An 18,029-nucleotide genomic window follows, 5' to 3' on the forward strand; every position below is an offset into this window, starting at 1 on the left:
CATCAACAGTTAAATGAATAAACTGTGACATATTCAAACAATGAAACGCTGTTTAGCAATTAATATATAGTTGTAGTATCTCAAAAGCATTATAATGAGCAAAAACGAGCCAGAAACAAATGAGTGCACAAGAATATATACATGATTTCGCTGATACTGAGACAGAAAGATGAGGGGAAGGGAGGAGGGCAAATAGGGCTTTCCTTACCCAAAATCTGAAATTTGCTTTATATTTGACAACAACAAAGAAAACATGAACACGTTACCTAATTTTGACCTTCAGAAAAACCAAGTAAGTTATTACTTTCAAAATGTTTAATAGTTAAGGTAATAGTTAAGTAATAACGGACTAATAAGTAGTAGAGCCTGGATGCAAGCCTTCTGATCTCAGGAGCTCTTCCCACTACCTCCCACAGCCCACGGTTACAGATAAAAACGCCTGAAAGTTCCAGATCTGCAGTGCTTATGAAAACTTCTGTAAAGCACCGGAGAGTAAATACTTTAGGTTGTTACAGGCCATAGGTCTCTGTGTTCATAGGAACGCATGACTATGTTCCAACAAAACTTTATTTAAAGGAAAAAAAACTGGCACTGGACCACATTTTGCCTGTGGGTCTGTAGTTTGCTGACCCCTAATTATAAGTGAAGATAATGAAAATTTTCTTCTTCTTAAAGTTAACTTAAAAATATGACTCTTATCCAACAAATTAAATATTTTAAGAAAAAAATAATCGGCATTATTTTTGTAGCAAACCAATTCCATTTGCAATTACCCAATAAAAGTGATTCACCTAAGTGAAAGAATATGCACTTTTACTCTACACTTTTTTCAGATAATCTTACTTATTTCCATAAAAGAATTATTATCACCAGGTAATCTTATCTATTTCCTTCCATATGGTAACTATTAACTATATACAAATCACTTCCAATGATACATTTTCACCCCAGATCTCTCTGCTGACAAAACTGCCCACTGGATATCTCCATTTGGATGATGGAGATATCATTCAGGATTGTCTCATTCAGGAGACCTTAAACTTAATAATGAAGGGACATGTTCTCCTTCACTTCCAAGCCTCTACAGAGCCTATTCACTGCGAATCCCCATCTTTGTTCTAGCTAAGACATATACATCCTTCAGATTTCATATTATAAATCCCCATCTTTGTGATGTCCCCAAACTGACCTAAATGCCTTCATAGATGCAGGTATAACGCCACGTACTTATATAAACTATAGGAATTGTCATATTATACTTGTCAAATTACGAGCTTATCTCCCACACTAAACTAAGTTCTTTGAGTGTACGACCTATATTTTACTTAATAGTCTACCTAGGAGTTTAACATTATGTCTGGCAGATAGCTGAAACTCAATAAATATCTTTTGAATAAATGTTGAATCTTACCAGCAAACAGCTTCTTAAGGTGAGATTGAATCACTGAAGGGTTAGTAGACTGGCCCAGTATTTCTAACAAATCATCGTCACCAATAAAATAAAATCTTGGAAATGCTGAGCGTTTTTCCTAATAAAAATAAAATAAAAAGAAAAACCTTATCTTTTCAAATAATTATTATAGTAAGAAGCTCATAATTTATTATATAAAGATTGAAAAAAGGAAAAACATGCCTCCAAAAATTCATTCAGTGATTTCTGACATCTCTGAAGCTGATCAAGTATTGTCAGCAGAGAATGTCTGATTCCTGCATGAGTAGTCAACGTTGTGACCCTGCTGTCCTGCTTGATGTCAGTCATTATTGATCTACAAAAGAAGAGCAGCATTTTCACATCTATTTTACAGCTTGATATCAATGTATTTATTTTCTAACCTGCTTAAACTAGGAGTAAAACTATCTAACGGCAACTCATAATTATGCTTCTAATAAATAATGCTAAAAATTAATAACACCCCCTTACCATTCTAACTTCCCATATTGCAAATTCTATCATTTCATTTATTCACTAAACAAATAGTAAGCCCCACATAACAGAGCTAGTACTCTAGTGATGGAGAAAAACATTAAACAATTTCTCAAAACATTTAAGTGAAATTATGATAACTGCTAAAAAGGAAAATTACAAAGTATTACTAAAGTGCCTAACAGGGCAACCCTAATGTATGGCTTCTTTGAGGAAGTAATTTAAGCTGAGACAATAAATAAAAAGAAAAAAGTTGGTGATCACAAGGGAAATAGTCTCGGACGAAGACCCTGGAAGGAAGCTGGGTGTGCCTGAGAAACTGGAGTCTAGAGCCACTAAAGCAACGAAAGAGAGCTGTGTAAGAAAAGGTAGAGAAGGAGACGAGGATCATTCTTTAACCTTAGAGAAAAAGAAAAGCATTTTAAAGCTTTTCATAAAGCAACAGAGGAAAGAAGTGATGAAGCTTCGTTTAGAAAAAAATTATTCTGGCTGTTACACGAAAAACTTACTAGACAAAACAAGAATAAGTCAGAGGCTAGGCAGTAGTCAAAGCTAGTGACAACAAAAGTATTTTAGAATAAAATCAAACAAATAGAAATATAAAGGATATATTAAAATAAATGGTTTAGAATCAACAAAATTTGCTAATTTAATGGATTTGAAAATGGCAGATGTCAAAGATTCTATTCTTGCTTTTCAGCATTTATTGAGACAGAAATCTTAAAGAGAAAAGATTTGTGGGAAAGGCATAAACTTAAGATTTTATTTCTGACTTGATGATTAAAAATGTTTAGTATAATCTGAGCTCAAAAAAGAAATATGGGTTTGACATAGAGGTTAAGGAGACATCAGCAAATAGAAGAGAACTGACACTTCAAGTGCCTAAGATCATCTAAGAAGAAAATACAGAGTGAGAAAAGAATCTAACACTGAAACTTTGAAAATACCTACATCTAAATGTTTTGAGAGGTCTCAGCACGAGGAACTAGGAATAGAAGCAGGGAGACAGGCAAAAAGCCACTCGAGGACAGTATTACAGAACCAAGGGAAGAGACTTTAAAGAAAAAAGAATTGCTTAACATTATTAAATACTAATCAGAGATAAATCTAAATAAGGAATGAAAAATGTCCATCAAATTTAAAATAGCAAAGGTGTAAATTGGTAACTTTCAGAAATATTAGGTATGTACAGACAATGGCAAAACAAAAGTGGTGAACAATTCAAAATGGTTCGAAAAGTACATGGCTGAATTGGAGAAAACAACTCCTCAGAAACAGCTACGTATCCAGTAAAGAAAGAATTGGAGTACACAGACAACCACAGCAATGCAAAGGTAATCAGCTTCTACTAAACACCTTAGAATATGCATAAAACTGCCATTTGTGTCTCTGGCTCGTGTAGTCGTACTGACCTAAAGTCTTCGTCGACTCTGTTGAAGCGAGTCTGTTCTTTAGGCAGTGCTCCACGGCCAAAAATGGGTTCCAAATACACCCACTTTCTCTGAATATGGTTCAAGTTCTGCAGGTACTCATCTAACTGTGCGAGTTTTCTTTCCCAAATTGACACTTTATCTTCAAATCCTTTATAATAAGGAGAATCCTTTAAGGATTGAAGGAGGCATCTATTATCTCCAACTTGATTTACTATGTCTTTCCAGTCTTTAATCAGCTTGATGGTTCGACTTTGGCTGTCTTCATAATCAGTCAGTGTAAATACTGCTCCAACACCCCAAAGATCAAGTTCACGTAAAGCTTCTCTGATTGTAACTTCACCTTGTGCCCGACTATTTAAATCCTATTTAACAGGAAATATCCATATTTATTATTTCAACATTAATTATCATATAAATAAATTGTAAGAAATCTATTTTACAAGAAGATATATATTTGATCTGGCTTTATATCATATGACAAAAAATGTAAGTGGATATAATTTACATGAAATAAAAGAGAATTACTGCCTAATGTATCCATGGATATCAGATACCAAGTACCCAGGTTCATGCAGTCAAAGCACATACAAAGTTCTGCCTTATGCTTTTTACTTCTAAACAAAACAAAACAAAATTCTAACAGCCATAGCAAAACACAAAACAATCTGGTTCATATGAAGTTTTCCATACCTTAGGCATTTTATTATAACTTAATTATAAGTCCTAGTACATCTAAAGTGATAAGCAATCATCCAGATTTATCTTCTATAGTAGTGATGCTTTATACCCTCACGATTACCTACATATGCTCCAGGGTTATCAACAAGCATACCTTTTAGGTAGGAAATAGAACAGTTTTAGATAGGAAATAGAACAGGAGTCCTTTTATTATTGTATTGGTTGGACAGAGACAACATAGAAAGTCTGCCATTTATGATGGAATTGTGACAAATTTTACTTTACTTGAAACCTTTTTTAGCTGAAACCTTTTCTAAATCTGATTCTTGGTTTAGCTCTCTGTGTTTTTTGTATCCCTTAGCTTCTATTTATAATATATCCCATGATTTTAAATATATTATATGTAAGATGATTCATATTCCTTTGGTTTTTTATCAAAGCTGACTACATTCTTAAAGTATGACATTTTTTATTTCATATTTTTTCTCTCTCAAAGAAGGGGTTTATATTATTGTTTCTGTAGTCCTCTACACAGTGCTAGATATATTCAGAAGTATTACTAATGAAAGAATGATGGAATAATGGAACACTGTCACTACTTGAGAGAAAAAATTTAACTTGCTGTTTTACTATATAACCAAATACAAAGCAAAATCACATGTGAACAAAGGTCAGATACATGAAATATTTATAAAAATGACTCTTACTTTAAGGTCTGAAGCTTTGGCAACAATTGTATCAGCTAATCTGAGAAGATCACCAAACAATAGTTTCTCTAGACTAGTTCCCCTCGGAAGTCCAAGAAGACGAAAAAGGTCAAGCCAGTGATCTGGAGAAAGATGTTCCCCTCTCACATATTTCAAGATAGGAATTACAATCTGTTAAAAAAAAAAAGGACATATGTACATGCACAGTACACATGTATGAGCAAAATGCAAATTTCCATTCACTGTTTTCAGTATGAGGTATAAAAATTTTAATCATATTTAACAATCTTCAAATCACACCCTTAAACAGAAATTATATAAAACTTTTTATTATGGATACACACTAATCACACTTTGAAGCTAATATTTCTATTTTTATTTTAGGATGTGACCTATATTCTAAACACACTAAATGACCCATATCCTAAATTTCTTAGAAGTATAAATACTCTGATTTATAACTTTAACCAGAAATTTCTTTCATAGCCTCTTTCATATTGGTAGCTGAAAGATCAATTATTTCTATGGTTTACTCTATACTTCCTATTTTTTTCATGTAATGGAATTATTTAAAAATATAGAAACTAAAGTTACAGTTCAGCCAATACATAATCAAATGATACATAAGAGTTCCAGGACCATTTTAAAATAGAATAAGTAAAACTATCTTACTTTATATCTATCAACTTCTGATTGTAATTTCACTGTCATTACTGAATGTTCTTCAACTTTCCTCAATCTGTCATGCCAATTCATCAAAAATTCCTCAAACAGATACGTCTTGGTCCTATAAAATACCAGAAACAAATCTTAAATCTAACTTATATCCCTCCAAAAATCAAAAATTGTAAAAGTCTCAATATTGTTTATGAATCAAACCGAAAAGTAATCCAATCTTCTTTGGCCATGTCCTGTAATCCTTGCTGAAACTCTTCATAGAGTGCCCAAACCTGTGCACAGCCCTCAATGTCTTTAGAGATGCTATTTGCCAAAGAGAAGTTGGGTTCTTCCAGTCCAAAATGTTCACAATCATCACTATTAAAAAATAGTGAAATATCATTACATTTTTAAAAAAGCAAAACTGTTAAATACCAGCATTATTTAACTGTGTTCCCTGTGTGTGTGCGTGCCATATTTGATAGCAGAGGTGAACAGTGGGAGTCAATGCCAACTTTACGTGAAAATTTTACTTAGTCATGAGCTTTTCTAAATTCATTAATATAAATTTTTTATAAAAGAGTCAAAGTGAAATTGATAATATATGTAAATATATTTTATGGACATTATATGTAATAAGTATTCAAATTGTATACATTTATACATTAATCTGAGAATATTCTCAGTTGAAAGGGATAGCTTTTAGAATCAAAGATATCCTTCATCTAATTGGTATAGTGCCATTTGATAAATGTGATACTAAAAGTTCTATTCACTTACAAAAGCACTTAGTTTATGGCTACACTTGCCTAAAAAGACCAAACCTAAAACAATGCTCAAATTTAATACCCTGCAGCATTATAACATAAAACAACAAAAATTTTTTAGCTCTCTTTTTATTATTTTGCTAGTTTTTTCATAAATCTTCTGACAGTAATTTTCCATTAATTTTATGTATTCCATAAGCAGTAGCATGAGCACTTGTTATTTTTGTTGAAGTTTATAAAGAAAGACATAAAGATAACAGATATGAGAAATTCCTAACTTAATATATAAATATGAAACATTTTTTCAAAAGAGCACTATCAGTTTTAAAGAGAAAAACATACACCAGCTTTTTTCTTATGACTTCAAGATCATCAAACTCAATTTTTTTCTCTTTTATTAACTTTGCACTTTCATCAAGGGTATTTTGCTGGCCAGTTTCAATAACATCATCACCAGGCTTCAGTTGGTCCCAACGAGCTTGAAATTTTTCCAATTCTTGATAATAGATCTGAAGACGTGATTTCACATTTCCTTTCATCACTTCAATCTATAAGCCAATACAGTTAATACCATTTACTTCAGAGTAAAATCTCACTTTATTTTCACGTCTACTTCTATTTTCTATTTTAAAAAAATACGCCCTGGCGGGTGTAGCTCAGTGGATTGAGCTCGGGCCTGTGAACCACAAATCGCGGTTCGATTCCCAGTCAGGGCACATGCCTGGGCTGCAGGCCAGTTCCCAACAGGAGACTCACGAGAGGCAACCATACATTGATACGTCTCTCCTTCTCTCCTTTCTTTCCCCTCTAAAGATAAATAAATAAAATCTAGAAAAAAATTTTAAAAAAACAATAGTACTTTTCAAAAGATTGTTTTTAATTATTGAATTCAAGTGCAATAAAGTGATTCAAATGCATAAAATTAGATCACAAATTTACAAGAGATAATCCACAACAAACATCCTTAGGTAATAATTCATGTGATTAACAGCACCCACAAGCAAAAAGGTAATGCGATTTAAAAAAAAAAGTTATTTAATGTCTGTCAGTTGTTCTATCTAAGGGTATTGCCCAGTCTCCAATACAGCTAAAGGGCTGAGCAATGGGACATGAGTGCAATAGATAGATACATGCAACTTTCAGGCTGTACCCATTACAAGACATGATATACAGGCAGTAAAGAACATTTTTATAAGAAAGACTGAAAATAATGTTGCATGTATTCTTGAATGGCAGTAGGTGAAGATAACCTATGTGAAATGGTCATTATTATGTAAAGTGTCTCAGTATATAGAAGTACTGAGGGAGGTCAAATTCATCAGCAATATAAAAATTCTTATAAACCTGAGCTATAACAGAATGCAGATAAGCAAAAAATCTTAAGTGAGAAGAAACTGTTTCCATTTAATAAAATGACTAAAGGTTCTTACCTGATCTTTAATCATAAGTTGGTGACTTTCCATCATCAACTCAAATTTATCCCATTTAGCTTTCAAATTGCTAATGGTGTCTAAACCTCCACCTGCCACTGTTCGTAAAAGTCTGTTTTTATCTTCAGCTTCTTGAAATAAGGGCAAAATCTAAAGGTAAAATAAAATAATAACAATAAAATAAAATAAGCTATTTTATCAAATTTCTTAAAATTCTATTTTAATTTTTGTTTCATAATTTGCTTGATTAAAACTCAAGATATTTCCTTTTAAATAATTTGTCAAATTCCTGGATATAAAGTTTCTAATGCTTACTTAACTATTATTATATACAAACTCAACCAAGGCACTCTGTCATCAGAAGTCAAAAAAGGAAAACAGAAGTGGAAATTTGAGACTGAATAAAACCGTAAACCCATAAAGAAAATACTATAGCTTTTCAAAGTAAAGTTCTTACAAATGTTCCACACATTAGAAAATACTAAAAAAAAATGAAATGACTGTTTACTTAAAAGTGTAAGTTAACTAAATTATCCTACTTAATGAAGAAAAAAAAGCCCTGGAAGAGACAAATAAAGAAGTAAACTCAAGCTGCTGCATTCAGTTTCTACTTGAAATGTCGTGAGTTGTGTAGTTAGTTTATTCAACGGTTTGGGTATAGGAATGGGTGCTAAACTGCTTGAATTGCTTCTAAGTCTTTTAAAGCACTGTAAAACAACAGTGTCCTTTAAATTAATACCTGTACTTTCACTAATCAACAAAGCAATAATTTCTGCAGAAAGATTTTTTCAAATCACTGTGCATATATAATAAACAACAAAAATTTCAAATATATCTCAACAACCATTTTACAACCTCTGAGCAGCATCAGTTCTATCTGAGATACAGAAAAAAACAACAGACCAAGGAGCCATGCTGTACTATAAAAATCAGTAAGAAAAGAGAAAAAATAGTCAGGTTCTAGTTTTCTATCTGAGAACAAAACTGAGGTTAACCTGTAAAGACTTTACAACAACTTCCTAGTCTATCTGTCTCCATTCCTACTCCTTCAAAAACACATACCAAAGGAGAGACATATCAAAATAGCATTTTATACATCTCCTAAAAACCTAGCTTGACTCCCCAGTGTCCACAGAATCAAGCTTAATATCTTAAATGTAGCTCACATGACCTGATTCTACCTAACTCTTTATACTGACCCATGTCACTTCTTCCTGCCTCACATGTTCCCAGCATACAACATTCATTTCTCTCAGTTCTGTGATGATATACTCCATGCTTTTCCTCCCACTTCTTTCTGTCTCGTTTGCTGCCTCCACATGGGTTTGAACTCTGAATTTTGGAATGATCACAATGGACTACACCCTCTACTGTTGGCTTATCAACCAAGTGCTCTTAGTTTAAATCTATAACTTTAAATATTATGGATGTAAAAAATGACTCCCAAATTCATATCTCTAGTCTTTACTCTAAATTCCATATTCCTCATTTAACTTCTACCTGACATCTCAGTGCAGACCACTTCCAATCTCCAAATACCTTCCTAGTCATCCTCATCTCAGTAAATGGTACCATTAGCTCACCAGCTGCTCAAGCCAAAAACCTAAGACACATATTCATTTCTCTTTCTCTAACCTCCCTCTGTCTATGCATGAGAAGATCTTCTTCATTTTAATTCTAAAATATATCAATTTGGCCAGTTCTTTCCATCTGCTCTGCTGCATGGTACAAGTTTCTACAATCTCTCATATACCAACTGCAACATCCTACTAACTAGACTCAGCCACTCTAATCCATTCCCTACAGAGCATCCAGAGTAATTGCTTCCAAAAGTAAAGCATGCCATGTCACTCCCCTGCTTAAACACCCCTAAGGACTTTCGATTACACTTACAAAAAATCCATATGCCTCATGATTGTCTAAAGGTACCTTCATAAGCTGGTCCATGCATACCTCTCCAATTTTACCTCATACCATTTTCTTCCTTGAATACTATGGCTTTCTCAATAACTAAATCTATTGACAATATTTAGATCTACCTCTTCCTTGAGCATATCAAGTCTACTTCTATCCAAATATGTAGTTTTTGTTCATTTTACTAGAATGATATGCCTCCAAATCTCAGAATGTCTGGCTCCTTGTCATCCAAGTCTCGTTTCAGATGCCATCTCTCTGAGAAGGTCTCCTATGAGCACCTACCATAGAAGTAACTTTCCTGAGCTGAGCTCGCTCTCTCGCTTCTGTCACTCCTTCTTTCTCTCTCTCTCTCTCTCCCTCTTTCCCTTCCTCTTTCTCCCTCTCCCACTGTCCACTCACAGGAGCGTGTATATGTGCATTCCATAGGAATGGAGCATGTTCACAGCTACAACTCCTAGCACAATGCCTGAAATGAACCTGGTATCAATAAGCATGTGTCAAATAAATAAATGAACAAATGCCTCTGTGCTTTAGCTAACTGCCACAGCCCATATTTTCATTGCTTCTTTGGTTAATTCCTTCTACTAGACAAGTATGTTATTTTGTCTTTAAACCTTCATTTATATGTTTAAGCCTATTATACATTTAATTAAGTCTACCACATCATAAGAAATGTTTGTAATTCCTCCCACTATGAAGGTATATTACTTCACTCATGTTTAAATTGTCAATAATTTTAAGTCTATCACATAGCAGGGACACATAAAAGTTTATATTCTCATTGGAATTACTTCTCCTCCTTCCTATAAACATAACATATAGGGAACCAGTCCACACAGTAATGGCGAATGTAGCTCAGCCCTGGCTCAGAAAACCGACAGGTGTGAGGTGGCACACAGGAGCCAAGTGCACCACGGGGGTTATATATATCTATGCTGCTTTGAGGCTTGCTTTTGCTAAAACTCCCTCACCTTGAGTTAACACAACAGATGTTTAATGTATATCTTTGAAGTAACTCCCTAAAGTCTGTGCTAAACCTCCCGAGGACAGAGTGTAACCAGTTTAACTACTTTTTCCCTTGCATTTACAACATCCTTTTCTTTGTTATCCATAAAGAGTAATCAACAACATCCTTTTCTTTGTTATCTGTAAAAGGTTATCACGTAAAGCAAACTTGAGCATAATGAATGAGAACCTTCTTTGATATACTGCTCCCAGAAAGCAATAAAAGCCTGTCCAGGCAAGGGTCGGGGTGCTCTCTCACTCAGAGTGGCCATGCTGTCCATTTTCGCCGCAGGACTCCTGCAGTCTATGTGAATTTGTTCATCACATCCACAACACCTTGCACACCACTAATCAGAGTCCACATCAATAACTAAAAGCATTCATAATATGTTTTGTAAAACTTTAGCTTGCCTCTTCTGGACTCTATCCTTCTGAATGTTGTAGCTATGAACCTTTTTTCACCTTTGTCTTTAATTATGAGCTCCTCCACTATAAGCATGTATGTATGTGTTGCTAATCAATTATAACTTACACTTTACCATGCTAAGATCACAACCCTAGAAGTAACAGCATGAATTATTTAAGTTTAGTATTATTCTAATATGCCATATCATAAAATATACTGCAAAAATAGGCATTATTGTTACTGTTTAATTATACCAACAAAACATTAAGAATCCAATCATGAACTGACTGGACCAGATTATATGGACTTCCTTATAATACTGAAATTATATGATATTTCTAAACTGTCAAAGAATATCAAATTTTAACATCTCCAGTACAGTTAAAATAAATTTAAAAATTTACTGTGTGACTCTTACCTCTGGCCTCTGCTCTTGTAGCTTCTTGTACTGCATATTTGCATCACCTATCTCTTCCACAGACTGGGGCATAACTGATAAGACTTCCATAGCCTCAGAGACAAATGTATCAATTTCATGTAAATGAGCTGAATAGGTAACATTGAAATAAAAAAAATACCATTACCACCAAAAATATTCAATTACACAATTCTAAATCAAGGAGTATTACAAGTACTGTATTTTTGGACTATAAGACACACTTTCCCCCCCAAATTTGGGAGGAAAGGGGGTTACATCTTATAGTCCGAATGTAGCTTGCCTGGGTCGCTGTTGCGGGGGGCAGGGGAAGGGCAGTAGCCTATATCATTTACGTTATTAAAAATTTTAGCATATTTTTTGCTTCAAAATTTTTTCCTATTTTCTTCCTCTAAAACCTAAGTGCATTTATATATGGTCCAGTGCATCTTACAATTCAAAAAATTTAGTAATCTAATACATTAAACCCTAAATTACCATTTGCTTTCATTTTGTAATTTCATAAATTACAAAATGAGGAATAATCAAAGAAATTTCTTCTCGTGAAAGTTCAGTTATTTTATATTGCACTTAAAACTTTTGAGTAGGAAGTTAAAACATACTTATTCTTAATAAAATTTACTCAAAATTGGGAATTTTTCAGTCTTAACTAATATGCTAAAAATCTCAGTTTAAAGGAAAGAAGAAACCATATAGTATCTTGCAAAATACTAGTCATTTGAAGAGATAAGGAGAAACACATTGTACCAAAATTAGCTCCCTGTCTCACTAACATAGGCAACAAACTGATGCAAGCAAGCTAAGACTGCAAATAATAAAAATGCCTTAAATTTTTAGACCTCTTAAGAAACGAACATGAATTTTCACACTTTTTAAAAGTTATCATTTTAATCATTTTATTTCATAATACCTTCTATATCAGTATCAATTTTAATCATCACTGGGATTCATATTCCATAACTATCAAAGTGCATGCCTCTATAATAAAAATATAAGTGTCCTTACCCTGGATAGACTTCTTCAAAGAAAGAACAAGCACATCAAATAACTTCTGGATGAGATCATCAATCACAGTCTTCACAGGGCTACAATTAATATTTAAACAATCCACCTTGACAGCACTGAAAAATGCCAATAGACATATTTTAACATGAAAAAGAATAACTAGAAGGAAAGACTATCATTATAATATTACCATTTTGAATTGCAAATGTAACTCAAAAGTACAAGCATAAACCATATTTAGAGTTCATTTAGCAAATATGCCATCCACATACAATTATGATTTTCATTGATTTTTATATTACACTTTTTATTGTCCATCATACCAGCTTATTAAAATGGCAGGAGTATGAATTACTAATATATCAACATAAATATATTTAAATATTCACGAATTTTATTTGTCACAGCACATAACATACTTTTAAATACTTATAAAATACATTCACTAACCCACGAAGTACAAACAATAGTAATAGGGGAAAGAAAATAAGGATAGAAAGTGAATATATAGATTACTAAAGCACTTACAAAATAAAACAAAAAACACATAAACGTATCAAATTGACAAACATATAATGAGTTGTTTTTTATGTTTTGTTATTTTTTAAATCACTCAAATGTCATTGTCTCCATTTTTCCCACATTTCTCACTCCTACCCCACCCATCCCTGCCTCCCACCCCCAATCCTACCTGCTTTGGCTTTCTCCATGTGTCCTTTATATTGTTCCTTGGCGACCCTTCCCCTATTTTCCCTCAGTATCCCTCTCCCCCCACTCCTCTGATTACTGTCAGTTTGTTCTTTATTTCAGTGTCTCTGGTTATATTTTGCTCCTTTGTTTGTTTTGTTGATTAGGTTCCACTTAAAGGTGAGATCATATGGTATTTGTCTCTTACCACCTGGCTTACTTCACTTAACATAATGCTTTCCAGTTCCATCCATGCTGTTGCAAAGGGTAGGAGCTCCTTCCTTATTTCTGCTACATAGAATTCCATTGTGTAAATTTACCACAGTTTTTTGTGCCATTCATTTACTGAAGGACATTTAGGTTGCTTCTAGCACTTGGCTATATTATAACTTGTGCTGCTATAAACTTTGGGGTGCATACATAGGTCCTTTTGAATTGGTGTTTCCGGATTCTCAGAGTAGAGTCCCAGCAGCAGAATTGCCAGGTTGAAAGGCAGTTCTGTTCTTAGTTTTCTGAGAAAATTCCAAACTGTTTTCCACAGTGGCTGCACACAGTCTGCATTCCCACCAACTGTGGACTGGGGTTCCCTTTTCTTCATAATCTCACCAGCACTTGTTGTTCATTGGCTTGATTCATATCTTCAATTGTGTGGGCAAACAGAGTGCTCTCAGACTATTGGCAGGAGTATAAAACAATACAACTTTTGTGAAGAGCAATTTAGCAATGTGTATCACCTAATTTTAAAATAGGTATACGCTTTGTCTTAATAACTTCATCTTCATAATTTCTTCTAAGGAAATTTTCAAGGCAGACTCCAAGTTAATACACATTTATAATAGTAAAGACTTAGAAATGAGCCAAAAGAAGGAATGACTAAATAATTTTTTTTACTTTCATTATGTTTTTTAAGTATATTTTATTGATTATGCTATTTCAGTTGTCCCATTTTTTTCTCTCCTTTATACCCTTCTGCCTTGAATCTGCCCTCCCTCCAACATTCCCCTCACCTCAGTTCATGTTCATGGGTTGTACACATAAATTCTTTGGCTTCTACATTTCCTATACTATTATCACCATCCTGTCTATTTTGTGCCTACCAATTATGCTTCTTGTTCCCTAAACCTTTTTCCCCCATACTCCCTCACCCCCTCCCCACTGATAACCCTCCATGTGATCTCCATTTCTGTAGTTCTGTTCCTGTTCTAGTTGTTTGCTTAGTTTTTCTTTTTGCTTTTTAGGTTCAGTTCTTGGTAGTTGTGAATTTGTTGTTATTTTACTGTTCATATTTTTTATTTTCTTCTTTTTCTTAAATAAGTCTCTTTAACATTTCATAAAATAAGGGCTTGGTGATGATGAACTCCTTCAACTTGACCTTATCTTAGAAGCACTTTATCTGCCCTTCTATTCTAAATGAAAACTTTGCTGGATAGAGCAATATTAGATGTAGGTCCTTGCGTTTCATACCTTTGAAAACTTCTTTCCAGCCCCTTCTTTCCTGTAAGGTTTCTTTTGAGAAATCAGATGAAAGTCTTATGGGCAATTCTTTGTAGGTAAGTGTCTCCTGTTCTCTTGCTACTTTTAAGATTCTCTCTTTATCTTTAATCTTGGGTGATTTAATTATGATGTGCCTTGGTGTGTTTCTTCTTGGATTCAAATTCTTTGGGACTCTCTGAGCTTCCTGGACTTGCATGTCTATTTCCTTTGCCAGACTGGGGAAGTTTTCATTCATTATAAGTTTTAAGTTCAAATAAGTTCATTATAAGTTCAAATAAGTTTTCAATTTCTTGTTCTTCCTCTTCCCTTTCTTGTACCCCTATGATTCAGATGTGGAAACATTTGAAGTTATCCCAGAGGTTCCTCAGCCTCTCCTAATTTTTTAAATCCTTATTTCTTCATTCTGTTCCAATTGGATGTTTATTTCTCCATTTTGTTCCAATTTGTTGATTTGAGTCCTGGTTTCCCTCCCTTTGCTGCTGGTTCCCTGGATACTTTCCTTTATTTCACTTTGTATAGTCTTCATTTCTTCCTTTATTTTGTGACCACACTCAATCATTTCTGTGAGCATCCTGATTACCAGCGTTTTAAACTCTGCATCTTATAGGTTGTCTATCTCCTTGTTGTTTGTTACTTTTTCTGGAGTTTTGATCTGTTCCTTCATTTGGGCTATATTTCTTTGTTTCAGCACACCTGTTATGTTGCCTTAGGTATTTGCCAGAGCCAAAGGGGGGCCACCCACTTCGCTGTATTGTGGTACAGTCTGGATATTTCTTCTTTAAGTCCTTGGTTGTTGGACTTCCAATCAATTTGATTTTCTAACAGTTGTGGTTGTTTTATGTTTTTAAATTGGTTGTCATCCTTCTTTTAGTTGTACAAAGAAGCAAAGCACATCTACCTACACCTCCATCTTGGCCAGAATTCTCTGGCTAAATAAGTTACTGTACTATATTCATATCATTAAAAATCACAGTTTTGAAAATTAGGTAAGAGTGTGGCAAAATACCATTGAAAGAGTGTTAACTAAAAATAGCAGGATACAGTATGATCCAAATTTTGTAAGTATATGTACTAATATGCCCAAAGTATCAAATACCAACAGCAATTGCCATTGTACTCTTTTGTATTTTAGATAATTAAACAAACAGGTTTCTGGTCAAGATGGCAGAGTATGTCAGTGCTATGTTTGATTCCTCCCATGACCACATCAAAATTACAACTAAAGTACAAAACAGCCATCATTGACAACCACCTGAAGTCCAGCTGAACTGTAGTCCGATAACTAAGATATACAGAAGAAGCGACACAGAAACTGGTAGGAGAGGTATAGATGCAGAAGAGACTAGTCTCAAGCCAATATGTGGTGTTTAAAAACCAGGAGGGTATCTCGACTACTGCGGTGAAGAAGTAGTCCCTGAGAAGAAGGGGTCCCAGTCTCACACCACGTCCGCCAGCCCAGGGTTCCAGTTCCAGGAAGAGAAGTCCTCATAGCTTCCAGCTGTGAAAACCAGTGGGGACTGTGGCTGAGTGAGACAAAGGGCTCTCCGAGTCACAGTTCTTCCAATTAAAGGGCCCATGCACAGGCCTACTTACTGATGGACTCACTCACTCTTAGCCACAATGCAGGGACAGCAGATCAAAAAGCACCAGAGAAATATGGAGAGCAATTGACTTGTCCAGCTATGGGGACAGGGCTAGAGAAACAGCTTTCTCCAAGACAATAGTCCTAACAAAGACCATTGTTACTTTGCAGAGCCCTTCTCCCATACAGCCAGCTGGTGGGCACCTCTGAATCTCCATTAACCCGGGAATAACTGTGAACCCCACCCATTCTGCTGACCCACCCAAGTTGCTTCCAATGGCTTTTCCATATAAATGGCCTGTCTTGGCCCATGCTGCAGACTTTCCTAAAATCTCTCAGAGATTCACAAACCCTAAACAAGCAGCACCTGGCCTCTGTGTACCATATACCTATTGCTAAGTAGTCCCAAACCCAGTATTTGCAGCAGTTATCCTTGGTTCAGAGTGGCCTCTCCGCAATGTCTCTAAACTCAACACAAGTAGTAGTCATCTGCAGATAGCTTTGTAGCTAATGCTAAATGGTTTTCGGCAGGGCAGAGGTGGTGGCTAACCTTGATCTGCACCTCCTGGAAGGCTCCAAACACAACGCATCTAGTGGCCATCTTCTGACACCACAGAACAACCCAACCACCTCCACAAGCAACATACTCAAAGGGCAAACTCTGCGGGCAAAAAAGTTCCACGAAGCAAGTTCTGCTCCATGGAGTTGGTCCCTGCAGAGCAGCTCCTCCATAGTCACAGCTGGTCCTCGTAGCCAATCGGCCTTGGGGGTCAATCCTTCCCACTAAAGTGCCAATGGCAATAAAAGTTCAACTACAACAGAAGAATGCATGCAGCCCACATGGGGGCACACCTGGAGCACCTGGCTTAGATCACAAGGAGACTGTACCACAGGGCCCAACAAGACAACTACTACATATGGCCATCCAACCAAGACTCAAAGACATAGCAGATCTACCTAATACATAGAAACAAACACAGAGAGGTAGCCAAAATGGGGAAACAAAGAAATGTGTCCCAAATGAAAGAACAGAAGAAATCCCCAGGGAAAAAAACTACTAAAATGGAAGCAGGCAAACTAACAGATACAGAATTCAAAACATTTATAAGGGTGCTCAAGGATCTTAATGAGAGCTTTGGCTGGTGTGGCTCAGTGGATTAAGCACCAGCCTGTGAAACAAAGGGTCACCAGTTCCATTCCTAGGCAGATCTGGGTTGCAGGCCAGGGCCCAGTAGGGGGCACTCAAGAGGAAACAACACATTGATGTTTCTCTCCCTCTCTTTCTCCTTCCCCTCCCCTCTATCTAAAAATATAGAAGTAAAATCTTTTTTATAAAAGAAAGTTAGTGAGAGCTTCAAGAGCACACACAAAAAAAAGATGTGGAAAACATAAGAACAACTACTCAGAAATGAAGAATACAGTAACTGAAATGAAGAATAGACTAGAGTCCTGACTGGTATGGCTCAGTGGGTTGGGCATCATCCCACAAACTGAAAGTTCCCTGGTTCAATTCCCAGTCAGGGCAATGCCTTGATTGCAGACCGGGTCCCAGGTAGGGGTCATACAAAAAGCAACTGATCGATGTTTCTCTCACACATTAATGTTTCTATGCCTCTCTTTCTCCCTTCCTTGCCCTCTCTCTAAAAATAAATAAAGTCTTAAAACCAAAAAAGAGACACTAGAAAAAAATCAATATCATATTAGATGAATCAGAGGGTCCTATCAGCAATCTGGAAGACAAGGTAGCAGAAAACATGCAATTAGTGCAGCAAAACAAAAAAAGAATAAAAAAATTGAAGGTAGTCTAAGGGGCCTCTGGAACAACATCAAGCATAACAACACCTGCAAGATAATGGTATCAGGAAGAAGAGAGAGATCAAGCAACTGAGAACCTTTTTTTA

At 35.2% G+C, this 18,029-nt stretch overlaps 1 protein-coding gene across 2 annotated transcripts in view; it reads right to left on the bottom strand.

Annotated features, from left to right (window-relative positions):
- Positions 1 to 18,029, bottom strand: part of DYNC2H1 (dynein cytoplasmic 2 heavy chain 1) — a 346,577-nt gene that overhangs the window by 284,058 nt on the left and 44,490 nt on the right. For both annotated transcript variants that reach the window (XM_037065338.1, XM_037065337.1), the window contains exons 19-28: positions 12,366 to 12,481; positions 11,343 to 11,470; positions 7,597 to 7,746; positions 6,509 to 6,714; positions 5,622 to 5,777; positions 5,415 to 5,529; positions 4,743 to 4,913; positions 3,337 to 3,719; positions 1,634 to 1,766; positions 1,412 to 1,529 (exon numbers count right to left, since the gene is read on the bottom strand). In XM_037065338.1, the coding sequence (XP_036921233.1) occupies positions 1,412 to 1,529; positions 1,634 to 1,766; positions 3,337 to 3,719; positions 4,743 to 4,913; positions 5,415 to 5,529; positions 5,622 to 5,777; positions 6,509 to 6,714; positions 7,597 to 7,746; positions 11,343 to 11,470; positions 12,366 to 12,481 (1,676 nt within the window). The remainder of the gene's footprint in view (positions 1 to 1,411; positions 1,530 to 1,633; positions 1,767 to 3,336; positions 3,720 to 4,742; positions 4,914 to 5,414; positions 5,530 to 5,621; positions 5,778 to 6,508; positions 6,715 to 7,596; positions 7,747 to 11,342; positions 11,471 to 12,365; positions 12,482 to 18,029) is intronic.

Source organism: Sturnira hondurensis, unplaced genomic scaffold, assembly GCF_014824575.4.
Source record: "Sturnira hondurensis isolate 20B ecotype Veracruz unplaced genomic scaffold, ASM1482457v3 Scaffold0015659, whole genome shotgun sequence".
NCBI lineage: Eukaryota > Metazoa > Chordata > Mammalia > Chiroptera > Phyllostomidae > Sturnira > Sturnira hondurensis.